Here is a 27112-nt window from a genome sequence, read left to right on the forward strand (position 1 = left end):
TAACTTTCGGTAAATATTGATTTAGCTGCAGAGCTGGCTCTACTTAATAAGCAACACAAGCGGCTGCTTAGGGGTCCTAGGGAGCCCCCTAACAGCTTTTAGGTAATAACTGTTAGCATTATTTTTTACACCACTTGTGGAGGACACTGCTATTAGGTAGCCTCTAATTATACAGCACATCAGCAAGCAGGCTAACTAATGTAAACAAAATGAGGATACCTGACAGCATTCAGTCAAATAAAGCAGACGACTAAACTAAGCTGCCAGCATTGATCATTTAAAGCGACAGCTTGAGGCTTTGGAGGAAAAAATATTATTTCTGTCTTTATTTTTAATCCTTTCACAAGGTGTAGGTCTTTGCCTGAGGACCCCAAAAATACTACTTATGGCCCCCAAAATGCTGGAGCCGGCCCTGCTTAGCTGTGTGCTTAATTTTGTTAGCTAACCCCAACTGATTATTGAACCTTGTGGATTTTTTATTATGATTATTATTATTTATTTATTTATTTTTGTAAACATCATAACAATTTAAGGCTTTTATTAGTCTCGAATAAGCACTTTAGGCGCTGATACATCTTTTTTTTTTGGTGTCTTCACACCAATTTGACATCAGTGAATGCGGGCGATCGGCTCCGGCTGCTGCTGCTGCACGAGCTGCTGCACGAGCACTTCCGCTGCGCGAGAGGCCAAAGCCACGCGCGTCCGCAGGCGACGGGGAAGAGAAGGAGCTCGTGCAGACACAAAGAAAGGTAGCGAGCGGGAGACTCGGGAGTTTCACGGACCTATTCGTTTTCGTGTTTTTGAGGCGCTCTCGTCGTCGAAACGGCGGACGAAAACGTTAAAGCCGTCGAGGAGAGAGAGAGAGAAGGGGGGAGTGAGAGAGTGTGAGAGAGAGAGCTGGAGGGAGAAGGGGTCTGTTGTTGGGACCGAGAGAAGAAGGAGGAGGAGGAGGTCGGCTACTCGTGTGGAGAACCACGGCTACGAAAACGGGCTGCCGTTCGACGGGTTTTCGGTTTTTTTGGGGCTATTTTAGTCGTTAGAGGGGCAAAGTTTCTCGAAGTCGAAGCGAGAGAAACCGGGGAGACTCCCGCACGACATTGCTGCGACGTCGCCACCGTCGCCACTTCGCCGTTTGCGCCGTTTACTCGGCCGGTTTGTTCGAATAATCCGAGTAAACGCGATTATCTCAACGGTCGGTCGCTTCTCGCACTTTCCAACGCTGTTTGGAACGTTCGGTACGCTCCTTTTTTGCGTCGTCAGCGTAGCTGCGGGGGTAAACACAACGCTACCCTTTACGATATCGGCGCAAACATCGAGGAAGAGGTCAGCAGGCTAATCTCCCCTCAGGCCACCGGGGTTATGAAATAAGTAAATAACTGTTCGATAAGAGGAGCTTCGCTTCGAAATCGGCCGCTTTTAATCGCTGCGAGGCTGAAGTTGGCCAGCGTCTTGTTCGAATTTTCCCGTTCCACCTTAAATGGTGCAGCGCCAGAATGTAACTGCTGCACCATTTAAGGTGGAACGGCAGAAAGATTAAATAAGACGCCGCGTTCAGCTTCGTCGGTTTGCTGGACGTGTCTGAAAAGGCGAAGGCTTTTTAAGGCCGGCCGTGTTTGTGAAAGTGGAGAGTTAGCGTTAAAGGTCACCCTCGGCGCTTGAGGTCGTTCGCGTTTTCTACCCACATTGTTCTCTCTTTCTCCATTTTCTCTCTCTTTCTCTGTGTTGCTTTCTCTCTCTTTCTCTTTCCCCTCTCTCTCCCCTTCTGCCTCTCACCTCTCCTTGTCTTTCTGTTGCGTTCCCTCTCTCCCTCTCCCTCTCTCTGCTTCTCTTTCTGTCCCTTTCTCTCTTCATTATCTCTCCTTTTCTTTCCGTTTCTTTCTCCTCTCTTTCTTTCTGTCTACTGCCTTCTCTTTTATCCTCTTTATCTATCTCTCTCCCATTCTCTCTTTCTCTTCTCTCTTGCTTGCTTCATTTCTGTTTGTAGGGTCTCTCTCTCTTTCTCTCCCTCTCTGCTTTTCTTTCTGTCTGTCCCTTTATTCTCTTCATAATCTCTCCTTTTCTTTTTCTTTCCTCGCCCATTCTGTCTACTGCTTTCTCTTTTTTTCTCTTTACTCTCTATCTATCTATCTATCTATCTACCTCTCTCTCATTCTCTCTTTCTCTTCTCTCTTGCTTGCTTCATTTCTGTCTGTAGGGGCTCTCTCTCTCTCTCTCTCTCTCTCTCTGTGTGTGTGTCTGTAGGGTTGTGCTGGCCAAGCCGGTCATCGCCTCTCCTTTTGTTTCCCTCTCTCGAGGTCGTGAGCATGTCGGATGAGGATTCGCGTGCCAGCTCTAGCTCTTCTTCATCCTCCTCTTCCTCCTCCGCTCACCAGCAAGCGGAGAAAGACACGCCTAGCAAGAAGCGAGAGAGCAAAGCCAACATGAGCAAAACCTCCAAACTCCTCTCCACCAGCGCCAAGAGGTAAGGGTGGCCTGCTCCTGTGGCCTTGGATGGATGGACGGACGGACGGATGGATGAATAGATATGTACACAGGATACATGCTCATAATTACACATACTGCACATATTTACACAGAGTGTGAAGGCATTACAAACATGCAGTGGTATGTGAGCTGTGAGCTGTTGTGGTCAGTGTGAAGGACCGCTAACGTGCAAAAAGCCAATAGCGTGTGGTATGAGTTTTGGATGCAGGAAGACATCTTTACAGAGAAGAGGGGAAAAAGAGAGCAGAAACCCCTGCGCCTGGTCCACCGGTTTTTCAGGTTTTCTGCCTGATTCAATCGTTGAGATGTGATCACTCATTCAGAGTGGTTTGGTGTGAAATGGTTGATGGTAGAGACTCAGATTTCTCTACAGTGGTGGTGATAGGAACCAGGGTTCACCATGACTACAACACAAATATAGACATTTTATTTACCATCCAAAAGCACCACTGAACCTACACGTGTCTTCTGAGCCTTTATATGAAATGTTGATGATGGTAAAACTGTTTTACCTCACAGTTCCCAATGTGTGTGTCACTCAGTCGTGAATAGATTTAACCATGTTTTTAGACCAAAATCATAAACAGTACTTCAGGCCACACATAATCATTATATATAATATGTTTCGGTGGGGGAGGTTTTGGAGGTGGACGTCTGGTTCCTATCACCGCCGCTGTGAACGGAGAATTTCGCACCAAACCACTCTGAATGACTCGTTTACGTCTTAACCACTTAATCATGCAGAGATTTTGGAATATTGGTGGAATTCCCCTTTTAAGCACTAAAAAGAGGAATCACTTTGTTCATGCATGAATAAACATCACTGTTCATTTCTACAGGCTCTCAGTGATGGTGGCTCTTTCATGCAGCATTTTTCTTCACCCACCAGCAGTAAAAGCCCTTAAAAAGCGCCTTTAAAGACAAATCTATTATAATCAGGCTTGTAGCTCCGGAGGAAGAACACATCAGACACCAAACATGTCTTGTCTGGGTTTCTACTTTTGGACTAAGACTTGGGGTTGCATGGACAAGGTCTTGGCTCAAGATCACACTTGAACTCTGCCTGAGTTTGGAAAAACACGCACAGGACCACCCTTGCAGGAGGTCACTTGTTTGAAGGAGGAAAAGGGCCAGTGCTTTGTTCAAGTGTTTCTCCAGATGTTCCTCAGCAGCTGCACCCGCTGCCTGGAGGAGATCAGAGCTGAAAAAGCATTGGGAGGAAATGTGGAGACCAAAATGAGCTCACCATTATCATTTTTGTTTCAGAATTCAGAAGGAGTTGGCCGATATCATGCTGGATCCTCCACCAAACTGCAGGTAAGTGGAGCTAGAATTACTGTCTTTGGTTCACTTTCATCTGTGGGCCGTCACAGTCAATGTGCTTTGTGTAGCTGAAGTGATCGAGATCAGCAATGTCGGCCACGCTTAGTTTGAGGGTAGATAACAGTAAGATGCTGAGCGAACTCGGATTAATTGCAGCGTAGAAGATGATGGGTAGAAGCAGCCGTGTCATATTAACTCATTAATGTCGTTTGAAGTGCCTTTGGGTCCTCCAAGGTTGCTTGAGTACATATTTGAAGAAGGAAATTGGACTGAACTGAAGCATGTGGTTAAAAAGCTTAGGTTTTATGATGGATCATGACACATTTAGTAACTGCTAACCAATAGAAAATCCAAATTTGGTTATTGACATGGGCGCTATGTCAATATTTATTGTTATGATAAATTGTCAGCTGCGTGTTTCATTACAAAGAGAGCATGATGACCAATTCTGTTCAGTTTGATTCAGTGCAGTATGAAACTGTGAATAAAATTCATTGTATGCATAGTTTTTTCAGCAGTTTTTTAATGTGACACTGCTTTTCTGTTTAATATTTGGTCAAATTAAATCTTGTGGCATGTTGTGAATGTCTTGAGTATCATGATATATTTTTAACACCTCATTTGATTGTTTCAGTTGTATCTATAAACAAACATCAAACTAGTATTGTTAGATTTCCATCCACGCTGTAACTCTGCAAAAACCTCATGACTTCAGACTAATCAGAACGAGTTCTGTGGTATTCGTCATTTTCATGCTGAATGTTGTTGACCTTGTGAAACTGGAGTAGATGTTTTGAGCTATTCGTGCATGCTTGACATTTTTTTTTCATGAGCCTTCTCGTGCAGGTCTACTCGCTGGGCGTTGCTGGTATGAATTCAGGCATAATATGTCAAATGATTGTGATATAATAATTAATAAGGTTAATGACCCCTACTGCCACTCTATGGTGAAAGAATGGCTTACAGACGTAAAATAGCTTGTTTTGATTGAGCTGTCTTTGTTCTGTTTCACCAAAAAAGACCTTACACAGTATTGGAAATATTAATCAGACATTTACAGAAAGAAAGTGTTTATTTATATTAACAATTTGAAGCACCCAGCGAGCCACATACAGTTGTATGCTGATGTTTGAACACCCCGATGATTAATTTTACATAATTTAATAGAACTTAAATATCACGTTTTTCTGCAAATGTTTGTTTGCAGACACATGATATCTTAGCAAGTGACATGTTCAGCAAATAAACAGTAATTTTGCATTAAAATGTGCAGAGATGTGTTCTCTGTAGAGGATGTTAACTTATTTACACTTAGAAAATCAGACACGTCAGTTGACCAGCAATGTATTAAGCCCCATGTGTCGAACGCAAGGCCCGGGGGCAGATCAGGCCCGCAGCACAATCCTGTCCGGCCTGCAAAATCAAAATTATTTTGATTTTCTGTTAATATTAGTCAGTTTCAGAGTGTACTGCACTACAATCCCTAGCATACACTGCAAAATAATGTTTCCACCCCCAACAACAATACATGGGACAGCAGTTACACCTTAATTCTACTCAACTCCACCGCAGTCATATCACCAAGCACACTAACTGTGTTAGCAGTTCAACCAACATAAACACTACAAAACACTCAGCTCAGTAGGTCAGAAAATGATCCCAAGAATGAATGAACGTGCAGCAAAGAAAAGATGCCAGGTGTCTAGGTTAAGCGTATAGGTAGGTTTCAAATACATCCTGAGGATATTTGTGTGTATGTGATTATAATATTTAATATGATCATGTATTTAACGTATCCATGTATTTAATGTATTTAACATTTCAAAGTCTGCTACAAGGCATTTTCTGGCCCGCGGATTTCGTTGAGGTTTTTTTAAAATATGACCGTTTTAGTGGTTGAGTCTGACACCCCTGTATTTAGCTAACTACGTTTTTTGTCGTCTGATATTCATGATATATGTGTGTAGTCCAGCGCTGTTCACACCCCTGGCCGGAGGACATCAGGAACTTTGCTATCTCTGTGGTGTAGAGTATCGGCTGCCTGGTGATTAGGAGAAGGAGCAGACTTCTCGCTGTCTGATATGACTTCCTGTGTTTGTTCCCACCCTGAATTAACAATGAGCTCAAAGAGCTGTTTAGAAGTGCGGTGTATTTCCTGTTTTCCCGGGCTGTGTTCAGACAGAGCGTGTTGCTCCTAGAGAGCCGCAGTGCGTCTCAGATTTTGATTTAGCTGGTTTCAAATTCGGCCGATATATCGATTAAGGAGGTGCATATTAATTTGGGTGTTTGGTTATTCGTAGGTTGGGCGTTATGCTCTCGCTTCGTACCCTCATACCATCCCCAGATATTACTGCGGTTTATAATATTCCCAGGGGTTGGGAAATGGGTATTAGTGACGTAAAAGCATTGCAAAATCTCAGCGTGACTGAAATTACAACATGCATCTGAAAAAAAAAAACAATATGGAATGATGTGGGTGTGCGCGAGTGGGAGAGAGATGACCAATTAAAGTAAAAACTATTGCTCATAAGTCTAAGAATATTAGCTTATGCTATTAATCTGACCATCAGTTGACCAGCAGTGAAATAGCAGAGCAGGCCACCATGTAGTGGACATAAAAATTGGCCTACTGACCAAGTTCACTTTGGAAAATGAGCATTCCATGGAGCCCCTTTTCCTCATTAGCTATTTAAAACATTACATTTTAGCTCAGTATTAACGGCCATTTAAATACCTGCGGTTAACAAATTATCTGAGTGCAACTATTAAAGTTCTAAAGTGGCCAAACTGGCTTATCTTGCTTCTTAGCTGTCGATGCTTAGTAGCTCCCAGCTTATAACAGCTTGAGCTCATAAACATTTCTCTGCCCTATTAAGGTGTTATAGCGACACTTGAAAAACACACCGATCAGGCATAACATTATGACCGCCTCCTTGTTTCTACGCTCATTGTCCATTTTATCAGCTCCACTTACTATATAGGGTCACTTTGTAGTTCTACAGTTACAGACTGTAGTCCATCTGTTTCTCTGCATACTTTGTTAGCCCCCTTTTACCCTGTTCTTCAGTGGTCAGGACCCCCATGGACCCTCACAGAACAGGTACTGTTTGGGTGGTGGATCATTCTCAGCACTGCAGTAACACTGACGTGGTGGTGGTGGTGGTGTGTTAGTGTGTGTGGTGCTGGTCTGAGTGGATCAGACACAGCAGTGCTTCTGGAGTTTTTAAACACTGTCCACTCACTGTCCACTCTATTAGACACTCCTACCTTGACAGTCCACGATAGCTCATCTGCTGCTGCACAGTTTGGTCATCCTCTAGTCCTTCATCAGTGGTCACAGGACGCTGTTGGCTGGATGTTTTTGGTTGGTGGACAATTCTCAGTCCAGCAGCGACACTGAGGTGTTTAAAAACTCCAGCAGCACTGCTGTGTCTGATCCACTCAGACCAGCGCAACACACACTAACACACCACCACCACGTCAGTGTTACTGCAGTGCTGAGAATAAAAGAAAATGACTTTGCTTTCATTGTAAATCTGTCATCAGAAATCTGTTTAATCTGACGTGCAGTATAACAGAATTCGCAGTTTGACATGCCAAGATATTCTGTTTACCATCTCGCGCAGTGTGACATGCAGTAAATGTATAAGAGCGCTGTGGTTGCCCAGTGTAAAGTGGGCTTAAAATGCATCTCCTGAAGTGGTTTGAACAATCAGACTTCAGTCTGCTTTAATTACGTCTCCGGTGCGTTTACACTTAATAATCTCAATTCAGATATAATCCTGGTGCTCAAGACGCATCAAACGACTAGGTGTAAACTGGGTCTAAGATTCCTATTAGGAGAAAGTTGGGGTAAAATGTGCCTCCCATCCTCATCACCATCATCGTGTCTGTGCTGACCTTAACTGAGCTGGATGGTCTGAACTGAGATAAGCATGCTGATTATTTAAGTGGTGCGCTCTGCTTGCGTCTAGACCTTGAGGTGGGAACATGTAAACTGTGGCCTCTGAGACTTTTATGGTTGCATCTGAGGAGTCTTCTCAGAGGGGAAAGCTCTTTTGTGTGCTTTGGTTTTTCATGGCTGTTATGCAGATTAGTGCTGGGCAATTATGTTGGTGTTTTGTGATATTGGTTTTGCTATTGAGAACGGACATATAACTGAATGGTGTATTGATATGGAAATAAACAGGGTGCTCTTTCTGTCTCATTAACGTTTAGAGATCTGTGAAAGATAACAGTGAAAAAGAAACAGGATCAGAAGTGGATTAGGCTTACTTTTGCCCATAATCGATCAAGTAATGTGTCTGGATCGGCTCTGATTCTGATCTGATCCAGTGAAATTGCTATTATGTTAGGTTACAATTTTTTTTTTTCAAAAGAAATTGCTTTATATGCGGCCTTTTAAAGTAATATTAGACTTTTGACCTCTTCAACTCCTCGAGACCACCGGTGGTTCCAAAACGCACTTCGTCATATTGTTCATAACTTTCATATTTCATAAGCTACATTCTAAAGGTGGGGGTCGTATGAGAGCTGTAACTGTCTTCTTTCCAGTCAAATAGATGGGTGATGTAGTTTTAAACCCTTATAATAAAAGAAGCTGAACTCACAATTTTTTTATCTACTGAAAGTCGACCCATTTTTCCACAAATCTGGGCTATAAACTATAAACAGATGGCGTCTCTTCAGTGATCTGCTCTGTAAACATTATTTTTATAAAATAATACAAAGAGTGTCTAAGATTTTTGGCTTTCAGAAAGTAAATTGTAAGCATATAGCAGTATGTGTGATCATAAAACACATGCTCTGTTTATTTGAGGGGAGCTTTTACTAAATAAATAAATAAAAAATTACATTTATTTCATGCAGTTACTGAATAATTTGCCTTACGATTTGGTCATGTAAATACATATGGACAAACCAAAATATACCCTGGAGAATAAGAGTTTAAAGGCCTGGCTTATATCATGGAGAACTGAATTTTCCTTGATTTTTGGAAATAAGATTTTAATGTAGTATGATAATTGCTAAGGTGTTCACTCCTGAGTCTTGATAATCCATATATGAAAACTAATCTGTAAAAATCAGCCTGTTTAGAATTGTTTTGGCCTTCTGCTTTTTCATCTTCAGCCAAAAGCAGTTTAGCCCTGCCCGTTTGCACCGAAATTTTTAGCCCGGACTGCTTTTTGAATGAGACAGCCAATCCAATCAGAGCTCATTCATATAGCCGTCTTAAATGCATAGTAAAAAAACAGAAATCTAAGTGATTTAAAATGGGTTGTGTAAAATAGCTTATGGCTCTTTTTGGTACATAAAACCACCTAAATTTTATAGGTGGGATACAGGCCTTTTTTAAGATGGTCTTCTTGGCTGGTGTCACTGCTGCATGTCATTTTTGGCCAATTTTCTTGGTGCATTAGTCATGAAATGTTTACACAATGGGGAAAAAAAAAGTTCAGTTTAGACATGACAGTGATTATTCCACACAGTCACTACAGTGCCGTCCTGGTTACCCTGGTTAATCTGTTGGGGATTACTGGGTTTAAAACAACGATGTGCTCATACAGTGAGTGTGTGGCCTATATGCGTGCATTGGCTGTGCCCATTTGTGGTCAAATTCATGTTAAAGGGGTTTTTTGAGGGCGGGTGGTCTTTACGCTGCATGCATTGCCCTCAGAGGGATGCTGCAGAGGCAGGAGTCTGCACATAGGCCAGGTTTCACCTTTCAGTCTTCTCTTTGATCGTGGCCTAAAAGGAGAGTTTTGTTTCTCAGCTTTTCGCCAGAGTCGTTCACACCTCGTTCAGGAGGCCATCGGTTAGCAATCCTACACTCTAAACACAAAAGGACGAGAGGAAGAGAGCTTCCTTCAGTTGTCACCTCTAAAAAGTGTCTCCAGAAAGGTTCTTCGGAAAGCCTTGAGGCGTTTTATTGAGATGTTGAGATGTAAAGTCATTCAGAGTGGTTTGATGTGAGAATTCATTCCAGAGACTTAGGTTTCTTTACACTGATGGTGACCCCTGGTTCCTATCACCATGACTGCAATGCAAATATACATTTTATTTACTGTCAGAAACCACCAGTGAACCTACACATGTCTTCTGAGGCTTTATATGTAATGCTGATAATGGTAAAATACTGGTAAATCAAAAAAGACTTACTTAACATAACTTTCTGGAACATTTAGAGGTGGTTGTCTGGTTCCTGTCACCACATCTGTGAATAATTCTGTCTTGGTAAACTTCTCAAGCCATATTGAATGACTTTGCCACCTTGCTTTCTGTTTTTGCGGGAGTGGAGCAAAAGTCAGGCGAGTGCAGGCAGTACTGATTTGAGGTGGTTTTGGAGGGAATGTACAGTGCAGTAAAAAGTTAACGTTAGATGGGTATCTAGTTTGCTCGTCACTCAAAAAAAAACGTGTTGACTGAGGAACATTTACGTTGGCATTTTCACCAGGCAGGTTTTACTCACATTCTGTGTGACCATGGCTCAACCCTACAGGTTACATTTCCCTGATGGTAATACACAGCGGCCTCCACAACACTGGCACTCCTTGTAATCTTGCGCAGTGGGTAGCGCTGTCGCCTCACAGCAAGAAGGGCCTGGGTTCGATTCCCCGGCCGGGCGACCAGGGTCCTTTCTGCATGAAGTTTGTATGTTCTCCCCGTGTCTGCGTGGGTTTCCTCTGGGTGCTCCGGTTTCCTCCCACAGTCCAAAGACATGCAGTCAGGCCAGTTGGATACGCTAAATTGCCTCTAGGGGTGTGTGTGTATGTGTGTGTGAGTGTGTATGTGTGAGAATGTATATGTCTGTCTGTCTGCCCTGCAACAGACACTGTTAGGCTCCAGCTCCCCCCACGACCCAGTAGCATAAGCAGCTTAGAAAGTGTGTGTGTGTGTGTGTGTGTGTGTGTGTGTGTGTGTGTGTGTGTGTATTACATATCCTTTTGATCATTCATTCAAAATATTAGCAGAAATCTAGCCTTCATTTAAGGTACAATGATTGAAAGTAAACTAAATCTTGTCATGAAATAAATATTTTTCTTAAATTTATACACTTAAATGTTCCGCCGTGACGTCCTGTTTTACTGGGGCATATACATGAGATGAAACACAGGCCAAATTCCCCTGGTTGTCCATTGTAACACGAACGACCAGCGAGAACAGCAGTGATGCGAGACAAAAGGTTGTCTAGCTGCACAAATCAGGAAATGGCTACAAAAAACAGCCAAACAAGTGAAAATGCGCTTTACGACTATAAGGGCAATATAACAAGTATACTATACGACTATATGGTACTATAAGAAGTGTAAAGCAACTGGAGATGTTAATTATCTGCCAGGAAGAGGACGTATGTCTATACTGACCTCACACACAGTAAGGTGGATGGTTTGAGTGGACAAAGACTGTCCAAGTATCCCAGCTGGGGGTTAGTTGGTCTTGGAGTCAGAACGTCTTCCAAACAACAATCAAATACGTGATTTGGAAGAGAATTCAGAGAGAACCATCAGTTAAAACTTGGCCATGTCTTCTGAGGATGTGAGTAAGTTATCTTCTATTGTTATCATGCCTAAATCAGGATAATGTTCATGTTAAGGTCATTTGAGACCTAAACATCGAGCTGGACCTTCTTTCTGAGCCTCTGCGTCTGACATTAATACATAAAGACCAACGACGTGGAGTGTGAAACTCCCAGTTTGACTCCTCTTACTTGAAATAATTATTTCAGGCTTTACAGGGCGACTCGCAGCAGCGCACTCACCATATTCTAGCCTGTTTTTATTCTCCTTATTCTACAAAAAAATGACAGTGCAGCCTTATCTATTGTAGACCTTTTGAACTAATCATAGATTAGGATGATTGTATAAAGGAAAGGGTTAAGTAAAGGTGAAGCCATAAAAATGTGGCACATGAAAGAGAAAGAATGACTACTAATTTGCATGATAGGTATTTAAATTATTGCGAAATCCATTTATAAGTTATCAGCCAAAGGCCACCCAGTCCCCTTTGGAAAATGACACTCCTCTTTAAAAGAGACGAGCTGAATAGATGCAGGATATGCACTGAGCCCACTTGAGCCTGAGGAGGAATTCCGCAGCAGATGCACCTCCGCATTGAAAGCATTGTTGGGCTTCAGAGTGGGAGTCACTTCAGCCCTCTTCCTCTTGTCTTGCTCATGAACTTCTTTGCTGACATCTTGTACCTTCTCCAGTGTTTTTCAGCCTTTTCTCTGTGTTATGTTACTTTCTGTTGGTGTTGTTTTGCTTTCTTACTTCCTTTTTCTTGGGTAAGGCAAGTTTGTTTATATAGCACCTTTCAAGCACTGCTGTCATTCAAAGTGCTTTACAAATGAGAAAATTCAGAGTCAGAGTTGTTTAAAAAAAAGTGAAGTAAATGCAAATAGAAAAACATAATTAAAAACATGATTAAAACAATAAATTTAAGAGAAAAGCATTAAATTAAATATCAAATTAGAAATTGCTATAATTAGAATTATGATAATTATAATCAAATTTAAAAACTAGAAGTTAAATTAGGATCTAATCCCATTTCACCCCTCGCCCCTACCACTTGGCCCTTAGCCCTCACGTCTAGGGGTAGGGTGTCCCAATTTTTATTGAGATAGAGGGCGACGTGTTGGGGCTGCATGGCCCTCCAAACGGAGGTTTTTCAGAGACTCCAAACAGAGAGTTACGAGAAAAGAAAAAATAAAAGAAAAACTGGTCAGACGGCTGCGCGAGCGACCGAAGAAACCCACAAATGTGAGAATTTACTCTGTTAAAAATTATGAAAACCACCGTTTTATCTTAGTTTAATGTCGATTTAGTGTATTATGGTTGTTTTCTTCATAACAAGCATAAAAATCGCTAATAGCATGCTGATGTCTCGGTAGTTAGTTAGCTAATTTTCCTGTTCCACCTTAAATAGTCCAGCAGTTCTGACGCCTGAAGCACCAGAAAGTAACATTTAAGGTGGAACGGGAAAATTTGAACAAGAAGCTGGAGAATATCTGACTTCAGCTTCATATCACTGAAGAATCAGGGGTGGGCGATAATAAATAAATGCCCCCCTCTTTGAAGATCATATGAGTCCCTAAATGTAACTAAAGCCCAGCAGTGAGGAGCTGAACTTTACCCTCCTCTGCTGTCACTGCAGACTGGCAGGGTCGCCTACAGAGCAGCGCTGGTAGCTGTTAATGAAGTGATGCTCTTTTTATCTGAGGGTCTCATTTCATAGGGAAGATTTCAACCACTACCCCTTGTATCTCAGGTCCAAGGGGTTGGGGCGACACTCAAAAACAAGGGGTAGGGGTGAACAGAAGAAATGGGACTGGGCCTAGGATTTAAAAAAGTGTCGTTACAGAGGAAAAGGATTTTGAAATGCTAACAGTGTTTAAACTGAGCCGAAAGCTGCTCAAATAGGAGCGTTTTGAGCCTGGATTTAAAGTGTCCAGTGTCGGGCCTCTTCTAATACCCTCTGTTAACTGGTTTCATTAAAAAGCAGCACAGTAGCGAAACGCAGCTTCTCCATATTTTAGTCTTTACCTTCGGCAGGACTAACCGACCAGTTCCTAATGATCTGAGGGTTCTGCTCGGCTCATATCCCTGCAGCATATGAAATAAATATGCTGGTCCTGCACCACTGAGGGATTTATAGACCAGTCTTACATGTATATCCACTTGATTCTTACTGGCCTTCTTTAATTTTCCCCCCTCTATGTTTGGCCTTTTCAGTCTTTCTTTCCTGATGTCTCTCCCTCCCCTGCCTCCCTCCTTCGCTCTTCTGTGAATTTTGGCCTATGGGTGTCACTTAGTCACACGTTTAGGATTCCACACATTCCAGCGCCCCAGGCTGAGTAATGAGACTGGGGCTGAAATTAAAAACTCTGCGCTGCACTGTAATTGCCTTGCGTTCTGCGTTTGGTGCTGCAGTTTTGCAGACCTTTCTGTTGTCGCTCCTTCCACAGGATCAGCAGTTTGATGCGAAATACTCCCACAGTGATTTGTCATTTGTAACTGGTGTGAAAAAAACAAGTGTTGCAAAAACATTCGGCTTTGCCACCAATGCCTCTGCCTCACTTCTGGTACAGAACAGGCTTGCATTAGCCCAGTTTGTGCTGTTTGCTTAGCCAGTTACTGAGCCTCCGTCGCACTAGACGTTAGCAGTTGGCGTTGCCTTGCAAAATGGCTGTGACTGAGGATGGTCCAGAGGATAGGCAAGGAAAAAGGTCCTCCATGTTGGTGCAGTTAGTAGGCTAGCTTTTTAGTACACAAACGGCAATGACGTTGTAGTGGACATAAATAAATCAGATAATTATATGTGTAGTGGTGCTTACTGATTAGAAGCAAAACGTGGATAATTGCCGTTGATGTGGGATGACTTGTCTGTAGATGTTTGCGAGTTCATTCAAGGTCGAGTCTTGAGTGTTTTAGTGGAGCATTTGAGTTTTATTAGATGCACCTGTTCAACATGCTACGCCCAGTAAATACAGTTCTTAAAATAAAGCGACAAAACAAAAAAATATGATCAGGGACTTATTAAAACGTCGGCCAGATTAGCCAACAATTAAAGCTAAATTAGTCATTGTTGGTTTTGCTTCTTTTACGCCAGTTACACACCAGATGAGATGCAGTGTGTGTGTGTGTGTGTGTGTGTGTGTGTGTTAATCCGGAACCACTCCGCAAGAGCGGTTGCTGTTTGTGGTGTTTTTTCACATGATATAAACGTCTGTATTGTCAGTTTATTACTCATATAAACTTTATGTAGATGACAGAGATCAATAATAAAATCAACTGGCTGCTCTGACTGTTGCTGGCTTTCTCACCAGGTGATGTAGCCTTGTATAAAGAGGAGGAGACGCCTGTGTGTTCACATTAACCTACTCAAGGGATTTTGGTCAACCTGTCAGAGTTAAAAATAGATTTGTTAGGGGCTCCCGAGTGGCGCAACCGTCTAAGTGTTGGCCCTATGATCAGGTGATCGCGAGTTCGATCCCTGGTGATGCTACAGCCGTCCGTAGCCGGGAGTCCGAGAGAGCACAATTGGCCTCGCTCTCTCTGGGTGGGTAGGATGGCCCCTCCTTCTCCTACCATCACTCCGCGTGATGCTAGTCAGCGCAGGCGTCTGTTAGCTGACGTAACAGATCTGGCGGTTGGCGCTTTCCTCCGAGCGCGTTCGGCTGTCCAGTGACGTTGCGTGAGCAGCAGTTCGAAAAGAAGCGGTGGTTGGTTTCACAGGTCTCGGAGGAAGCCTGTGTTAGCCTTCACCCTCCTAGCGTTGATAGCATCGTGTGATTGGGGGAGTCCTAACTAGCGGGTGGAATTGGAGACGACTAAATTGGGGAGAAAAATCGGGTAAAAAAAAAAAAAAAAGATTTGTTGATTTGTTTATTAGCCTAGATTGTATATTATAGCACAGACATGGCATTTCTTTACTGTTTCTGCATAGAAACTGCACAGCACGCGTCAGAAATAGACCCAAAGCTTATTTTTGTGCGGCACCGCGGTGGTGTGTGAATGGCTGCATAGATTAATACAGGTATGTATTGTGTGTGTTATGCGGCACGGCTCCCGCGTCTGGTGTGAATGGGCTTTAAATGCTGTCGCGAGAACAAAACATGCCACTTGAGCGACTTGTCCGAGTTATTCTCTGCTTGTGTGCCTCTGTGATTAACCACATAATTATATCAGATAACGAAGAGTTTCAACCTCAGCACTTTTCAAAGCTTCAACCTTTCTCAAACAATTAATGTTGGTTAGTTTGTGTGACTGCTGAATGCAGATGCAGGCTGATGAGTGCCTGAATTCATCTACTGTTTCATGCGTTTTTATCCCTGTGTAGTGAACTAAATAGTGCCTACTGTATATAGTGCAGTGGAGCTAATGAGGGAGAAGGGAAGTAGGTATTTCTTTCAATCACAGCGTTTTTTCTCTTAATGCATTTACTGGGATTTTGTATAAGCATGTGATAAAAGTAATTATGGTAACTAAATTTCTATATTTCGTAGGGTTTTAACGATTAGTTGACTTCGACGAGCTGTACGGTTTCTATTTTGAATCGTTAATGAAATTGGACAGACAGGGCAGCTGGACGAAGGGTTACCGTTGAAATGAAATGTTCACACAAAATCGTTCAAATTAGCTGTTCATAGAGAACAAGTCTGCCACAAACGTTCACCACTTTCCCGTCTCCTCCTTCGTGTTCTCTGCAGCGGGGAGTATCTGCTTTCAGAGGAGAGCGAGTCTCTCACAGGAGCATGGAGAGATGCTGACTTTTCTCTGTATCAATAAAGACCTGTGACTGTAGAATTTAATTGCTACAGAGAGTAGACAGACAGCAGAATGTACAGAGCACAGTTTCTGTTTAAAATTTAAATTTAGATTTTTTTTTTCTTTTTAATTTACTTGATTAAGGGAAAACTGATTTAATTTTGTTCAATTGTGACAGGAAAAAGATATTGGAGTTTTATTTATCTTTCATATTAGCAGGAAACTTATTTAAAATCAGTTTTAATGAAGTTATTCGTCTTTGTCTTTATTGTTAGTTAACAAATGCATAAAACAAAAAAAAGCTAAATTTAACCTTTTTAACTCCTTGAGACCACCGGTGGTTCCAAAACGCACTTCGTCATATTCTTCATAACTTCCATATTTCATAAGCTACATTCTAAAGGTGGGGGTCGTATGAGAGCTGTAACTGTCTTCTGTCCAGTCAAATAGATGGGTGATGTAATTTTAAACCCTTATAATAAAAGAAGCTGAACTGAAAGTCGACCCATTTTCCCACAAATCTGGGCTATAAACTATAAACAGATGGCGTCTCTTCAGTGATCTGCTCTGTAAAAACTATTTTTATAAAATAATACAAAGAGCGTCTAAGATTTGTCTTTCAGCAGTAAATTGTAAGCATATAACAATATGTGTGATCATAAAACACGTTCTGTTAATTTGAGGGGAGCTTTTACAAAAAAAAATATATGTATAAAAATTTACATTTATTTCATGCAGTTACTGAGTAATTCGCCTTACGATTTGGTCATGTAAATTCAGATGGACAAACCAAAATATACCCTGGTGAATAAGAGGTTAAAAGCTGATGGCTGCATAAGTGTTATTTGGAAATGTAGTGATTCATAATCAGAATAATGAATTTATTCGTTTCAGTAATCGATTTTTTTTCCGAAATAGTCGTTTGTTGCAGCCCTAATATTGGCACTTGCCTAGTCTTGTTCGACACCAACGTCCTGACAAACTGAATGGAAAGCGGATTGGATCGTGAGGTGTCTGGAGGTTCCCAACCCCTGTCTTGTAAAAGCTGTGTGTGCGTGTGGGGCTGTGAGACTGCGCTGTAGTGACTCTTGAAGCAATCAGCAGCGTTATAAAACCGCTCGATGCTGTGACCTTTTGTGTTGTAGCACTACAGTGAGCTAATGTTTATGGATGCTGTCAGAGCGGTGACAAACTTCAGACGGCGCAGCGGGCGCTGAGGTAAGGTTTGAGTTACCCATATTAGAGTGGATTTCCTCCTTTGTGACAAGGCTGCCCTCATTGCTGTGCTTCGTCTGAGTAGCAGCCCCCTGTCTTACAGAGGAGGCGGAGGCGTTTAGCCCGGCGCTGAGGGGTGCTTTTATGGTCACGTCTCTTGAAATTCGGTGGGATTACATCAGAAATTCTGATGTAATCAGCTGAGAGGCTCAGTCGCCGGCATGTTAAATCTGTTTTGAGAGGTGTAGTCATCCACGGTTAGCTGACTGACACCCACCTGGTGAACACCCATTAAAATAAACATGCTGGCACACGAGGGCTGAATGGTTTTGACTGTGGTTTTTGAACTGTCATTAACTTGGGGAATTTAATTTCTCTCACATGCAATATGAGCAGTGTAGTCCGTTTGTGTGTGGTAAGAGAACATTTTTCATGGTTTTGATATTTTTCAAAACAAACAGCCTCGTAAATTGTAAATGATAGAGAGGTTAGAAATGGTCAAACAATTTTTTTTTAATTAGAAAAACAAGAAAACTGTAAAATATGGGCCATTTAAAGCCCCCAGGAGGGATTGTGGGTGTTTTGCTCCTCTATAATTCATAGATCTGTTTTGAGACTGTAATTGCTTTGCTTATATATACCGATCAGTCATAACATTCTGACCACCTCCTTGTTTCTACGCTCATTGTTCATTTTATCAGCTCCACTTACTATATAGGTGCACTTTGTAGTTCTACAGTTACAGACTGTAGTCCATCTGTTTCTCTGATACTTTGTTAGCCCCCTTTTACCCTGTTCTTCAGTGGTCAGGACCCCCATGGACCCTCACAGAGCAGGTGGTGGATCATTCTCAGCACTGCAGTAACACTGACGTGGTGGTGGTGTGTTAGTGTGTGTTGTGCTGGTGCGAGTGGATCAGACACAGCAGTGCTGCTGGAGTTTTTAAACACCTCAGTGTCACTGCTGGACTGAGAATAGTCCACCAGCCAAAAATATCCAGCCAACAGCGTCCTGTGGGCAGCGTCCTGTGACCACTGATGAAGGACTAGAGGATGACCAACACAAACTGTGCAGCAGCAGATGAGCTATCGTCTCTGACTTTACATCTACAAGGTGGACTGACAAGGTAGGAGTGTCTAATAGAGTGGACAGTGAGTGGACAGTGTTTAAAAACTCCAGCAGCACTGCTGTGTCTGATCCACTCAGACCAGCACAACACACACTGACACACCACCACCACGTCAGTGTTACTGCAGTGCTGAGAATGATCCACCACCCAAATAGCTGATAAAATGGACAATGAGCGTAGAAACAAGAGGTGGTCAGAATGTTCTGATCTCTGTGCTTCTTGCTTGTAAAAAGTTAGAAAATGCTTTGTGGTGACTAATGAGGCATGAAGGTTTCATAGCGGAATAAAAGGCCTATAGGCTCTATTAAGTTTGTGTACAGAACAGTAATAAAGATCAACAGTTAATGTCGCAAAATCTCTCGCAGATTAAAAGTGAACGCGGCACAGTTATTGAGAATTAAACATGCAGTGATCTGAGAGATTATGCCCGACCTTATCAGATCCACCATCGGTTTCAGTTTTTCTTCTGGGGACTGAATGGTAACGTATTATTGAAATTTCCGAATGGCTCTGCTGTCACTGCCTATATCAGTAACTAGCTTTTTTATGAATGTAAACATTTTGATGGAGTTTTCTTTTAAATTATATGTGCTTAGTAAGACCAGTATGACCAAACTAACAAGGTAAAAACAGCATACAGATAAGATAAATAATATAATGGGCTGACCGTCCATCCGGACAACTGTCACCATGTAGTATATACAGTTACTGTAGTCTGTCATGTTTTTTTTGTTTTTGACATTAGCTGTTGTTTACATGTCTATAATTGCTCTATATGTCTTTTTAGATGTCAAGCACCCCTTTTTATCAGAAACATTTGGTCCCTGTTGCCAATTTTTATATTGGAGTTTTGAAGTTCTACTAATATTTGTATTTTGTTTACATATTTCAAAATTTGTATCCTAGATTTCAGCTGTTCACTTAATTTTAGGTTGTTTTTGTTTGTGTTTATCCCATGTTTTGATGTCTATAATTGGACATAGTCTTTTTAGATGTGAAACACTCCTTTTTATCAGAAACATTTGGTCCCTGTTGCCAAATTTTACATGATAGTTTTGAAGTTCTACTAATATTTGTATTTAATTTACTTGTAAAATTTGTATTATATTCTAGATTTCAGCTCTTCACTTCATTTGAGGTTATTTTTGTTTGTGTTTACCCTGTGTTTTGATGTCTGTAATTTGTCTAAATATCTTTTTAGATGTGAAGCACCCCTTTTTGTCAAACATTTGGTCCCTGTTGCCAAATTTTTACATTAGTTTTGATGTTCTACTAATATTTGTATTTCGTTTACATATTTTAAAATTTGTATCCTAGATTTCAGCTGTTCGCTTCATTTTAGATTGTTTTTGTTTGTGTTTACCCTGTGTTTTGATGTCTATAATTGGTCTATATGTATTTTTAGATGTAAAGCACCTCTTTATCAGTATTATTTGGTCCTCAATTTTTACATTAGCATTTTGAAATCTAAAATGATATTTGTATGTCATTTACTTATTGTAAAATATGTATAATATTCTAGATTTCACCTCTTCACTTCATTTTGGGTTATTTTTCTTTGTGTTTATCCTGTATTTTTGATATATTGCATGTTTTCCTATTTATTTACAGCACTTTTTCAACTTTTAAGATGTGCCTTAAAATGTGTTTATTTACTTACATTTTAAGAGTTCTGCAAAAGCTGAACAAGAAGTCTGATTTTGTGCATCAGTTAAGAATCTTTTAAGAGAGAACCGCAGTGCATCTGAGAATGGATCATTCCCCCACCCCCTCAGCGTGCAGGAAAGAAGAAACCGTGTATTATTTAAGTAATGACAGTGGTGACAGTGTCAGCAGGTCAGAAGACTCTGTAGCTCCGTTGTGCTCGCGTCTTCACTCAGATGCAGAGGGCTGTGATATAATCTCTCTGTGTGCAGTGTTCTGTTCTGTGAGCTGCTGACTGGGGCGTTTGTGGTGAAGGCTGCTGTTGCTCATCGAAAAAGCCATTTCGGTCATAAGAACAAACCTCAGGCTAAATTTACGACAGGGGTTGGGTACTATATTTGTGCAATTATTTGCACTAGTCATGATGGAATGCCGTTGATGGTGAAGTTGCATTTTATCCTGCTACCATGTGAGAAAAGGGGGGATGAATGGAGTTGGCAGTTTGCTTTCACCGCTCTGGCGGTCATTTCAGGCCCCTAATTGAGCTCCAAACCTTTAATGTGCTGTTATTCACGTCATCGTTACAGTGCAGCGTTGATGCTCTGCTTCTTGGTAGCTGATAGTCTGACACAGTTGCACACATTGTGTCTTGAATTAACTCTGTATGATGTGGCAAAAACATTGCAGTACTTATTTTCACAACACGTGATGTGAGATATATATAAAATAAGATAACGGAATGACCTCCAGTCCAATAACTAAATTGTTGTTGCTTGTTGTGTGTTGGTTGTTGGTGTTTGTTGGTGTTGGTTGTCATTAGTTATTGTGTGTTGGGGTCATTTGTTGGTAAATGTAGGTTTTTGTTCTTTGTTTTTATTTTATTTGTTTAAACTTTAATTTAACCAGGCAAGTAATTAAGGACATTATTTACAGTGGCCTGATGTGGGTTGTTGGGTGGTGGATATTGTTTTGGATATTATGTGTTGTTGGTTGTTTGTCTTTTGTTATTTGTTGGTGGTAGTTGTTTTTTGCAGAAGTTGTTGTTTGTTGGTGACGGTTTGGTTGTTTGTGGTTTTTGTCTTGTTTGTTGTAGATATTGTCATTTGTTTACTGTTATTTGTTGATGGTTTTGTTTTGGGGGTTTTTTGGATATTGCTTGCAGTGATTGTTGTAGTTGCCATTTGTGTTTGTGGTTATTTGTTGTCTTGGTGGTGGTTTTTGGTGTATTTAGTGATTGTTTATATGTTGTTGTTGTTGTTGTTGTTGTTGCCTGTCTGTCTGTCTGTCTGTCTGTCTGTCTCTTTAGACAGTTATTATAACTCACTGTAACTCACTCATGTTTATCAGGCTAAACTTTCTCCATAAGGGGGCGCAATTAGCACTTTAAGCAGCTTTTGGTGCTTCATGTCAGGGACACTGTGCCTTTGTTCATTATCCTTGTAGTTGTATGTTCTAGACATACTGACCATAACCATGACATGCTCAAACAGTGCTTCATAGCATAATTTATCACATTAACGATAACATACCGTCATGTTATCTGATGCTATGTTGAGCCACACCATTTAGAAAGCTGCCGAGTCTCTGACAGCTTTTGGAACACGAATGTTCCCCTTCTTATCTATAAGCAGATAAACCAAAGCTTTGTGTTTTTGTGTTTTGTTTGCTGTTTGTTTTTTTTCCTAGCCAATTATCTCATCCTGAATCACCCTGTTGTAGTTCTGTTTCTAGTAAAGCTGAAGGCGGGCAGGGTATACAGTGCTGATAACACTGGGAGGAAAAATGGCTTTTCAGCTGATAGTGTTGTACTTAGTGGTTAGAACATAGAGATAGCAAACTGCAAGTAATTGTGCAGCAGTTATGTGACCTTTTTTATGATCTAACTAGCCTGTAATGTTTTCTTAGAGGTATCAAGACATATTTTGTGGTAGGAACTCTAGGACTTCACAATACCGAATGTTGTGTTGTAATCAAAGGGACAATCTATGGAAAAGCTCTGTATATCTCCATGCGGCTTGGTTAAAAACTGCACGACTTCTTCGCTGCCATTAAATACCTTTTGTATACCCAGTTTTCATGTTTTTACACCATTTTTGCACACAAATCTCACAGTGAATGGACCAGTGCAAATAAAATATCTGCATTTTTGCTTATTCGCCTATTTATTCAGATTTTCCTGTAGAGTTATAATTCCAGAGATATGACTGAGATGAAATACTGTGTGGTTGATTGTGTGGATGTTTCCAATTTGTCAGAACATGTGGCGCATTCATTAAGCGCATCTGAGTTTGGTCAGCGTGCCTAAAGCTTAAACTCGATATTTGTGACTTGCTGGAGTGCTCCTTTGTTTAGTTATGCGGTTTCATGCAGCAGATGTTGTCCAGAGCGGCTTGCGTCGTATTATACAAATCGACAGAGGCTGCAATGCCATAATGATTAACGTGAACTCTGTAGTAAAGCTCTTGTCAAATATAATTGTGTGAATAGTTCCCCTGCAACAGTCATTGAGCTTGCAAGTGAATTTAAAGTAAATTAAAATTGTAGTGTAATCATTATAATCCAATTTTTAGTATTATTTTTAGTTGTAATAGCAGATTCCTATGTCTATACAGCAAAATTCGCATTGTGTTTTTATTATTATTTTATTTATTTATTTATTTTTTTAATTAATTTTTTTTTTTGCACCTCTTCTGCCTTTTATCAAATTTGACACACGCTGGCACATTTCCAGCACTGGCATTGTCCGATCTTAACGATGGATGGATGGATAGATGGATATTATAATTGCACATAAACTTACATATACTATGCACAAAATAAAAAATAGAAATAAAAATAGACATAAGTTAAAGTACAAGAGAGTAGAAATAAAAGTATCTCTGCATATTTACACGGCATATAAGACAGATTTGTTGTATTTACATGACCGCAGGCACTAAGTGGTATGAGGTCGTCTAAAAGACCGGAGGTTTCCGCAATATCAATGAAAAAATTTTAATGACATGAATCAAACAGAGCTACATTCAGTGTAAGAGGCGAGTAGTTATTTAGCACAATGAGTCACGTATGTGAGTCATGCAGGTCTTACCTGCCTCACCTTATTTACCTCAAAACTGCAACACCGGTCTGCTGTAAAAGCAAAAATATTGGCTAATTGACAATTTTGACTTTTTTGAGGAAAAATTCTGATCTTGGCTAAATACACACACACACACACACACACACACACACACACACACACACACACACTATCATGACTAAGTAAATATTAGAAAATTCTGACTCGTCCCTTAAAAAAGTGACTTTGTGAATCCGGTGTGCAGATCCTGTGTGTGTGTGTGTGTGTGTGTGTGTGTGTGTGTGTGTGTGTGTGTGTATTATGCAGATTGCCTGCTTGTTTACATTCTTAAATCTGTAATTATTTTCCAGTGCTGGTCCTAAAGGAGACAACATCTACGAGTGGAGGTCGACCATCCTGGGTCCTCCAGGCTCTGTCTATGAGGGAGGGGTCTTCTTCCTTGACATCGCCTTCACTCCAGACTACCCCTTCAAACCTCCCAAGGTGAGTTGTTCCATCTTTAGGCTCATTTTGTTTTGCTTTGGTCGTTCTGGCTAATGACTCCGACTGAATTAGCCCTCTTGTGTTTTCATGCAGACCTCTTGCTGTATGTGGCTTAATGTTGCATTAGGTTAAGGGGAATGTGGTCCAGGTTGGGTCGGGGGGTGGATTTGTCTTGTATTGTGATTAGGCTGCCATTTGGTATTAAAATCACTTTTACAATGATCATCTAAAGCCCAGGCTTACGTGGGCTGAAGCCTAGAAGCCCTAAATAATTCAGGACCTCTGATTGGCCCTTTTATTTATTTATGTACTTATTCTGCACACACAGCAGTCATCATCTTTATACATGTTTATATGTGTGACTGTTCATTGGCCAGATTTATTCAAAACATCAGCTCCAATACTGATTTGGTGACTATCAAATGCATTTGACTTAACTTGGAAATTAGAACCAGATACTTGCAGTGGAATAAATGAGAACGGAGCTCAAGCAGAATTCTCAGAAAGGAAGAAGTACCTTAGAAGAGAGGACCTTTATTCTAAAAACTCCCAAAATATTGGTTCACTATCTGGTGTCGCATCAGCTAGCCCACTGGCTGGCTCCTGTAGCCAGAACACAGTGTTACCGTAAAACTCACTGCTGGTTTCTTAGGCAGTGATGGAGACTGAGAGTGACATATTAAAAAATTTGACATTGTTAAGGAATGGTTGAGCTAAGAAGAGGAGAAGAGAGGGAGAGAACAGTGAACTGTGTTTATTATTGTTCCACTGGAACATTTCTGCGGTGTTTTAATCAAGAAAATGTGTTAATGTGCCACTTACGTGTTTTATAATGACCAAATGATGGATTATCTTGGCTGTTTTGGTGATTTATTAATGATTTTACAAAGTAAGCTGTGCTGCTTACCAGTGAAGAACCGCTGCCGATTGGACAGAGCACAGATAGCGCATATATCATTCAAGCTCGTCTTAAGTTTATATTTTATATTCTGACTTACTGCACCCTTACGGTTTTCGAACGTTTCGATATTTAGTGGATATCAAGTTTGAAATCAGCTCAAGTCAAACTCTGTGTAAACTCTCTGAGCTAAAAGATATGAGATGAAACGCGACTTGGCTGGTAATATTAGCTGAAGTGTAAGACTTTTAAATTTAAACCGGCTTTTATTCGTCTGGTTCTGGGTTCACGTTAATGCAGTAGTGGAGAGATGATTAATGGCAGTGCAGGAAGCTGGACGTCCCTGACAGGTGGCTGTTTGTGCAACGAAGGTTTTGAGGTTTGGGAACACTGTGTGTCGTTCGTTGTGCAGTCACGTTCTGGTTGTGCTGATTGTTACCACGCGTTCACTCCGGCAGTGACTTTTCACCTCTTGTCGCCCAAATCGCTGATGGCTCATCACCTTCTGACCGTTGGTTGCCGTGGTTTCACTGACGCCAAGCATATATCAGATGCGTTCCCACTAAAATTAAAAATCCGGGTGAGAAATCGCTTGTGTGCTTATTTTTATTTAATCCCTGTGTCTGTGCAGTCAGTATGTGAGGTAAACCGAGTTTGGGCTTTGCGATTACTGTCAATTTGCGTTGAAATCACCACAGTTATTATTCCATTTCTAGTAGGAACAACTACCTAGGAACCAAAAACAGAGCGCACTGTTTCACAGTGGCGGAGATAAAGCGCATACTACTCTGCTGAATGCTCAGTTCTGTTGGTAAACGCCACGTCGCTTTGCTCATTTGCAAAAAATTTAACTTTGCTCAACGTTGTTGCTTCACAGACTCCGCCCACTTCACGTCGCCAACGTTCACATCGTAACTGGCTCTTTTCATGCTTAATAAATCTGGTGTAATTTGTCCATGTCAGTCGGGAGGGAAGTCAGTTGTGCTGTTGAGATGAACTTATTTTATGGATTTTAACTGCTTGTTTGTTGCTTGTTTTTTGCTCCTCTGGCCTCCTGTCCTCATAAAGAAATGGTGTTTTCGGTCAATAAAAATGGAGGTTTTTGAATACTTTTCAGTGTGGACAGGCAAAATGCAGCTTTCTGGAAACACTGATGTTGTGCCGTTAACTTGGGCACACCTCTGAGTCCGACACCCCGTGATCTAACCACTGAAAGGGCCATAAAAAAAAAAATCTCAGCAAATCTGTGGCTCAGCTGTGTTTTTACTTCATTGTTACTTAACATTTTGCCATGACCTGAACTGGCCATTGTTTATTCAAAATATGCCAAAAAATACTTTTTCAAAAATTCTCAATAAAATAAATTGTTTTTGGTAGGTTTTGTTCTTTAAAACTGCCTGTTTGCCTGAACCAAACACCAGGCATCTTTTCTTTCTGTGTAACTGGCCCATAGGTGGTTGTTGGAGGAAGGGGGTCAAAATGCACACTATGTAGCAGTGCATTCTGGGGTCTGTAGTGCATCTCAGGGTGAAACGGGCTGATAAGAATAAGAAATTTTAAAATAAATTTGCGGACCGAATAGGTCACGCGTCACAGGCCTGACTTGGCCCGCGGGCCTTGTGTTTGACACGTGGGCTCTAGATGTTTTCGTTTATTGAGCATGCAGAACCGTCTGAACACTGTGTTTGCGACAGCAGGGTTGTTTCTGTCTGTTCAGCAATTTAAGGGAGACTTCAGAGGTTAATAACACGTTTATAGGTGAATTTGGCTTTACTTTTTCATTAAACTGCAGTGTAGAGGAGTCTGAATTTTGTGGCTCTAATGCAAAAGGGAGCTGCCAGTATTAAAGCAGCCTTGATACAATATTATGAGCTTCTTTGCTTGCTTTCTTTCTTTCTTTCTTTCTTTCTTTTGCAGAACTGTTGTATAACAGTAACTGGCTGTGATTAGCTACTGTACTTGCCGTCGGCTCGTGCCTGCAACCGAATCACAGCCTTGATGTTATTCACAGCAACACACGACCTTGAATATTGCTTGAACATCGTATCCACTCCCTTTGTCCCGGCTGGAGGCAATAAAGAGAAACTGAATTAAAGGAGATGGGGATGTAACCTAGTATGTTTTCATTAATATGTTCTGTTGTATGGCCAATGGCCTTGTGGCAGATGTCCGTTTGTGCTTACTCTAAGAAAAGCTGCTACATTGCAGTAACCCTGTTTTTGTTTACAGCCCTTTTGTGTTGCGCAGTGATCCACAGTTGCTCCAATTATTAACATACTGTCTTGTGAAACTTGGTTATTTCTCAGTGATGTTAAGATTAGAACCTGGTTTAGGGTTAGAATTAGTATTACATGGGTTGAAGTTCAGGATAAGGGTGACTGACTGTTGAATTTAGGGTAACATGCTCAGGAGATGTTGATAGATATTTAGTTCAATGTAAGGTAGTAGGTCTGTCACCTGATCTCAGTTATTTTAGCATATTACAATTATTTCTGCAGCTTTTAGCTTTCACAATATGTTTATACAGGGAGATTCACTCGAAAGAGGCCCCAAATAATCTGCTGTAACTTCTGTTAGGATGAAGCAATCTG

General features: G+C 41.1%; 1 protein-coding gene across 1 annotated transcript in view; it reads left to right on the plus strand.

The window, feature by feature from the left end:
* Positions 1-648: 648 nt before the first annotated feature.
* The window catches only part of ube2e1 (ubiquitin-conjugating enzyme E2E 1), a 32633-nt gene continuing 6169 nt past the window's right edge, over positions 649-27112 (plus strand). The window contains exons 1-4 of the mRNA XM_036567664.1: positions 649-749; positions 2295-2461; positions 3751-3801; positions 23491-23623. Coding sequence (XP_036423557.1) covers positions 2304-2461; positions 3751-3801; positions 23491-23623 — 342 coding nt within the window. The 5' untranslated portion in view covers positions 649-749; positions 2295-2303. The remainder of the gene's footprint in view (positions 750-2294; positions 2462-3750; positions 3802-23490; positions 23624-27112) is intronic.

The sequence above is a fragment of the Colossoma macropomum genome, unplaced genomic scaffold (assembly GCF_904425465.1).
Source record: "Colossoma macropomum unplaced genomic scaffold, Colossoma_macropomum, whole genome shotgun sequence".
Taxonomy (NCBI): Eukaryota; Metazoa; Chordata; class Actinopteri; order Characiformes; family Serrasalmidae; genus Colossoma; species Colossoma macropomum.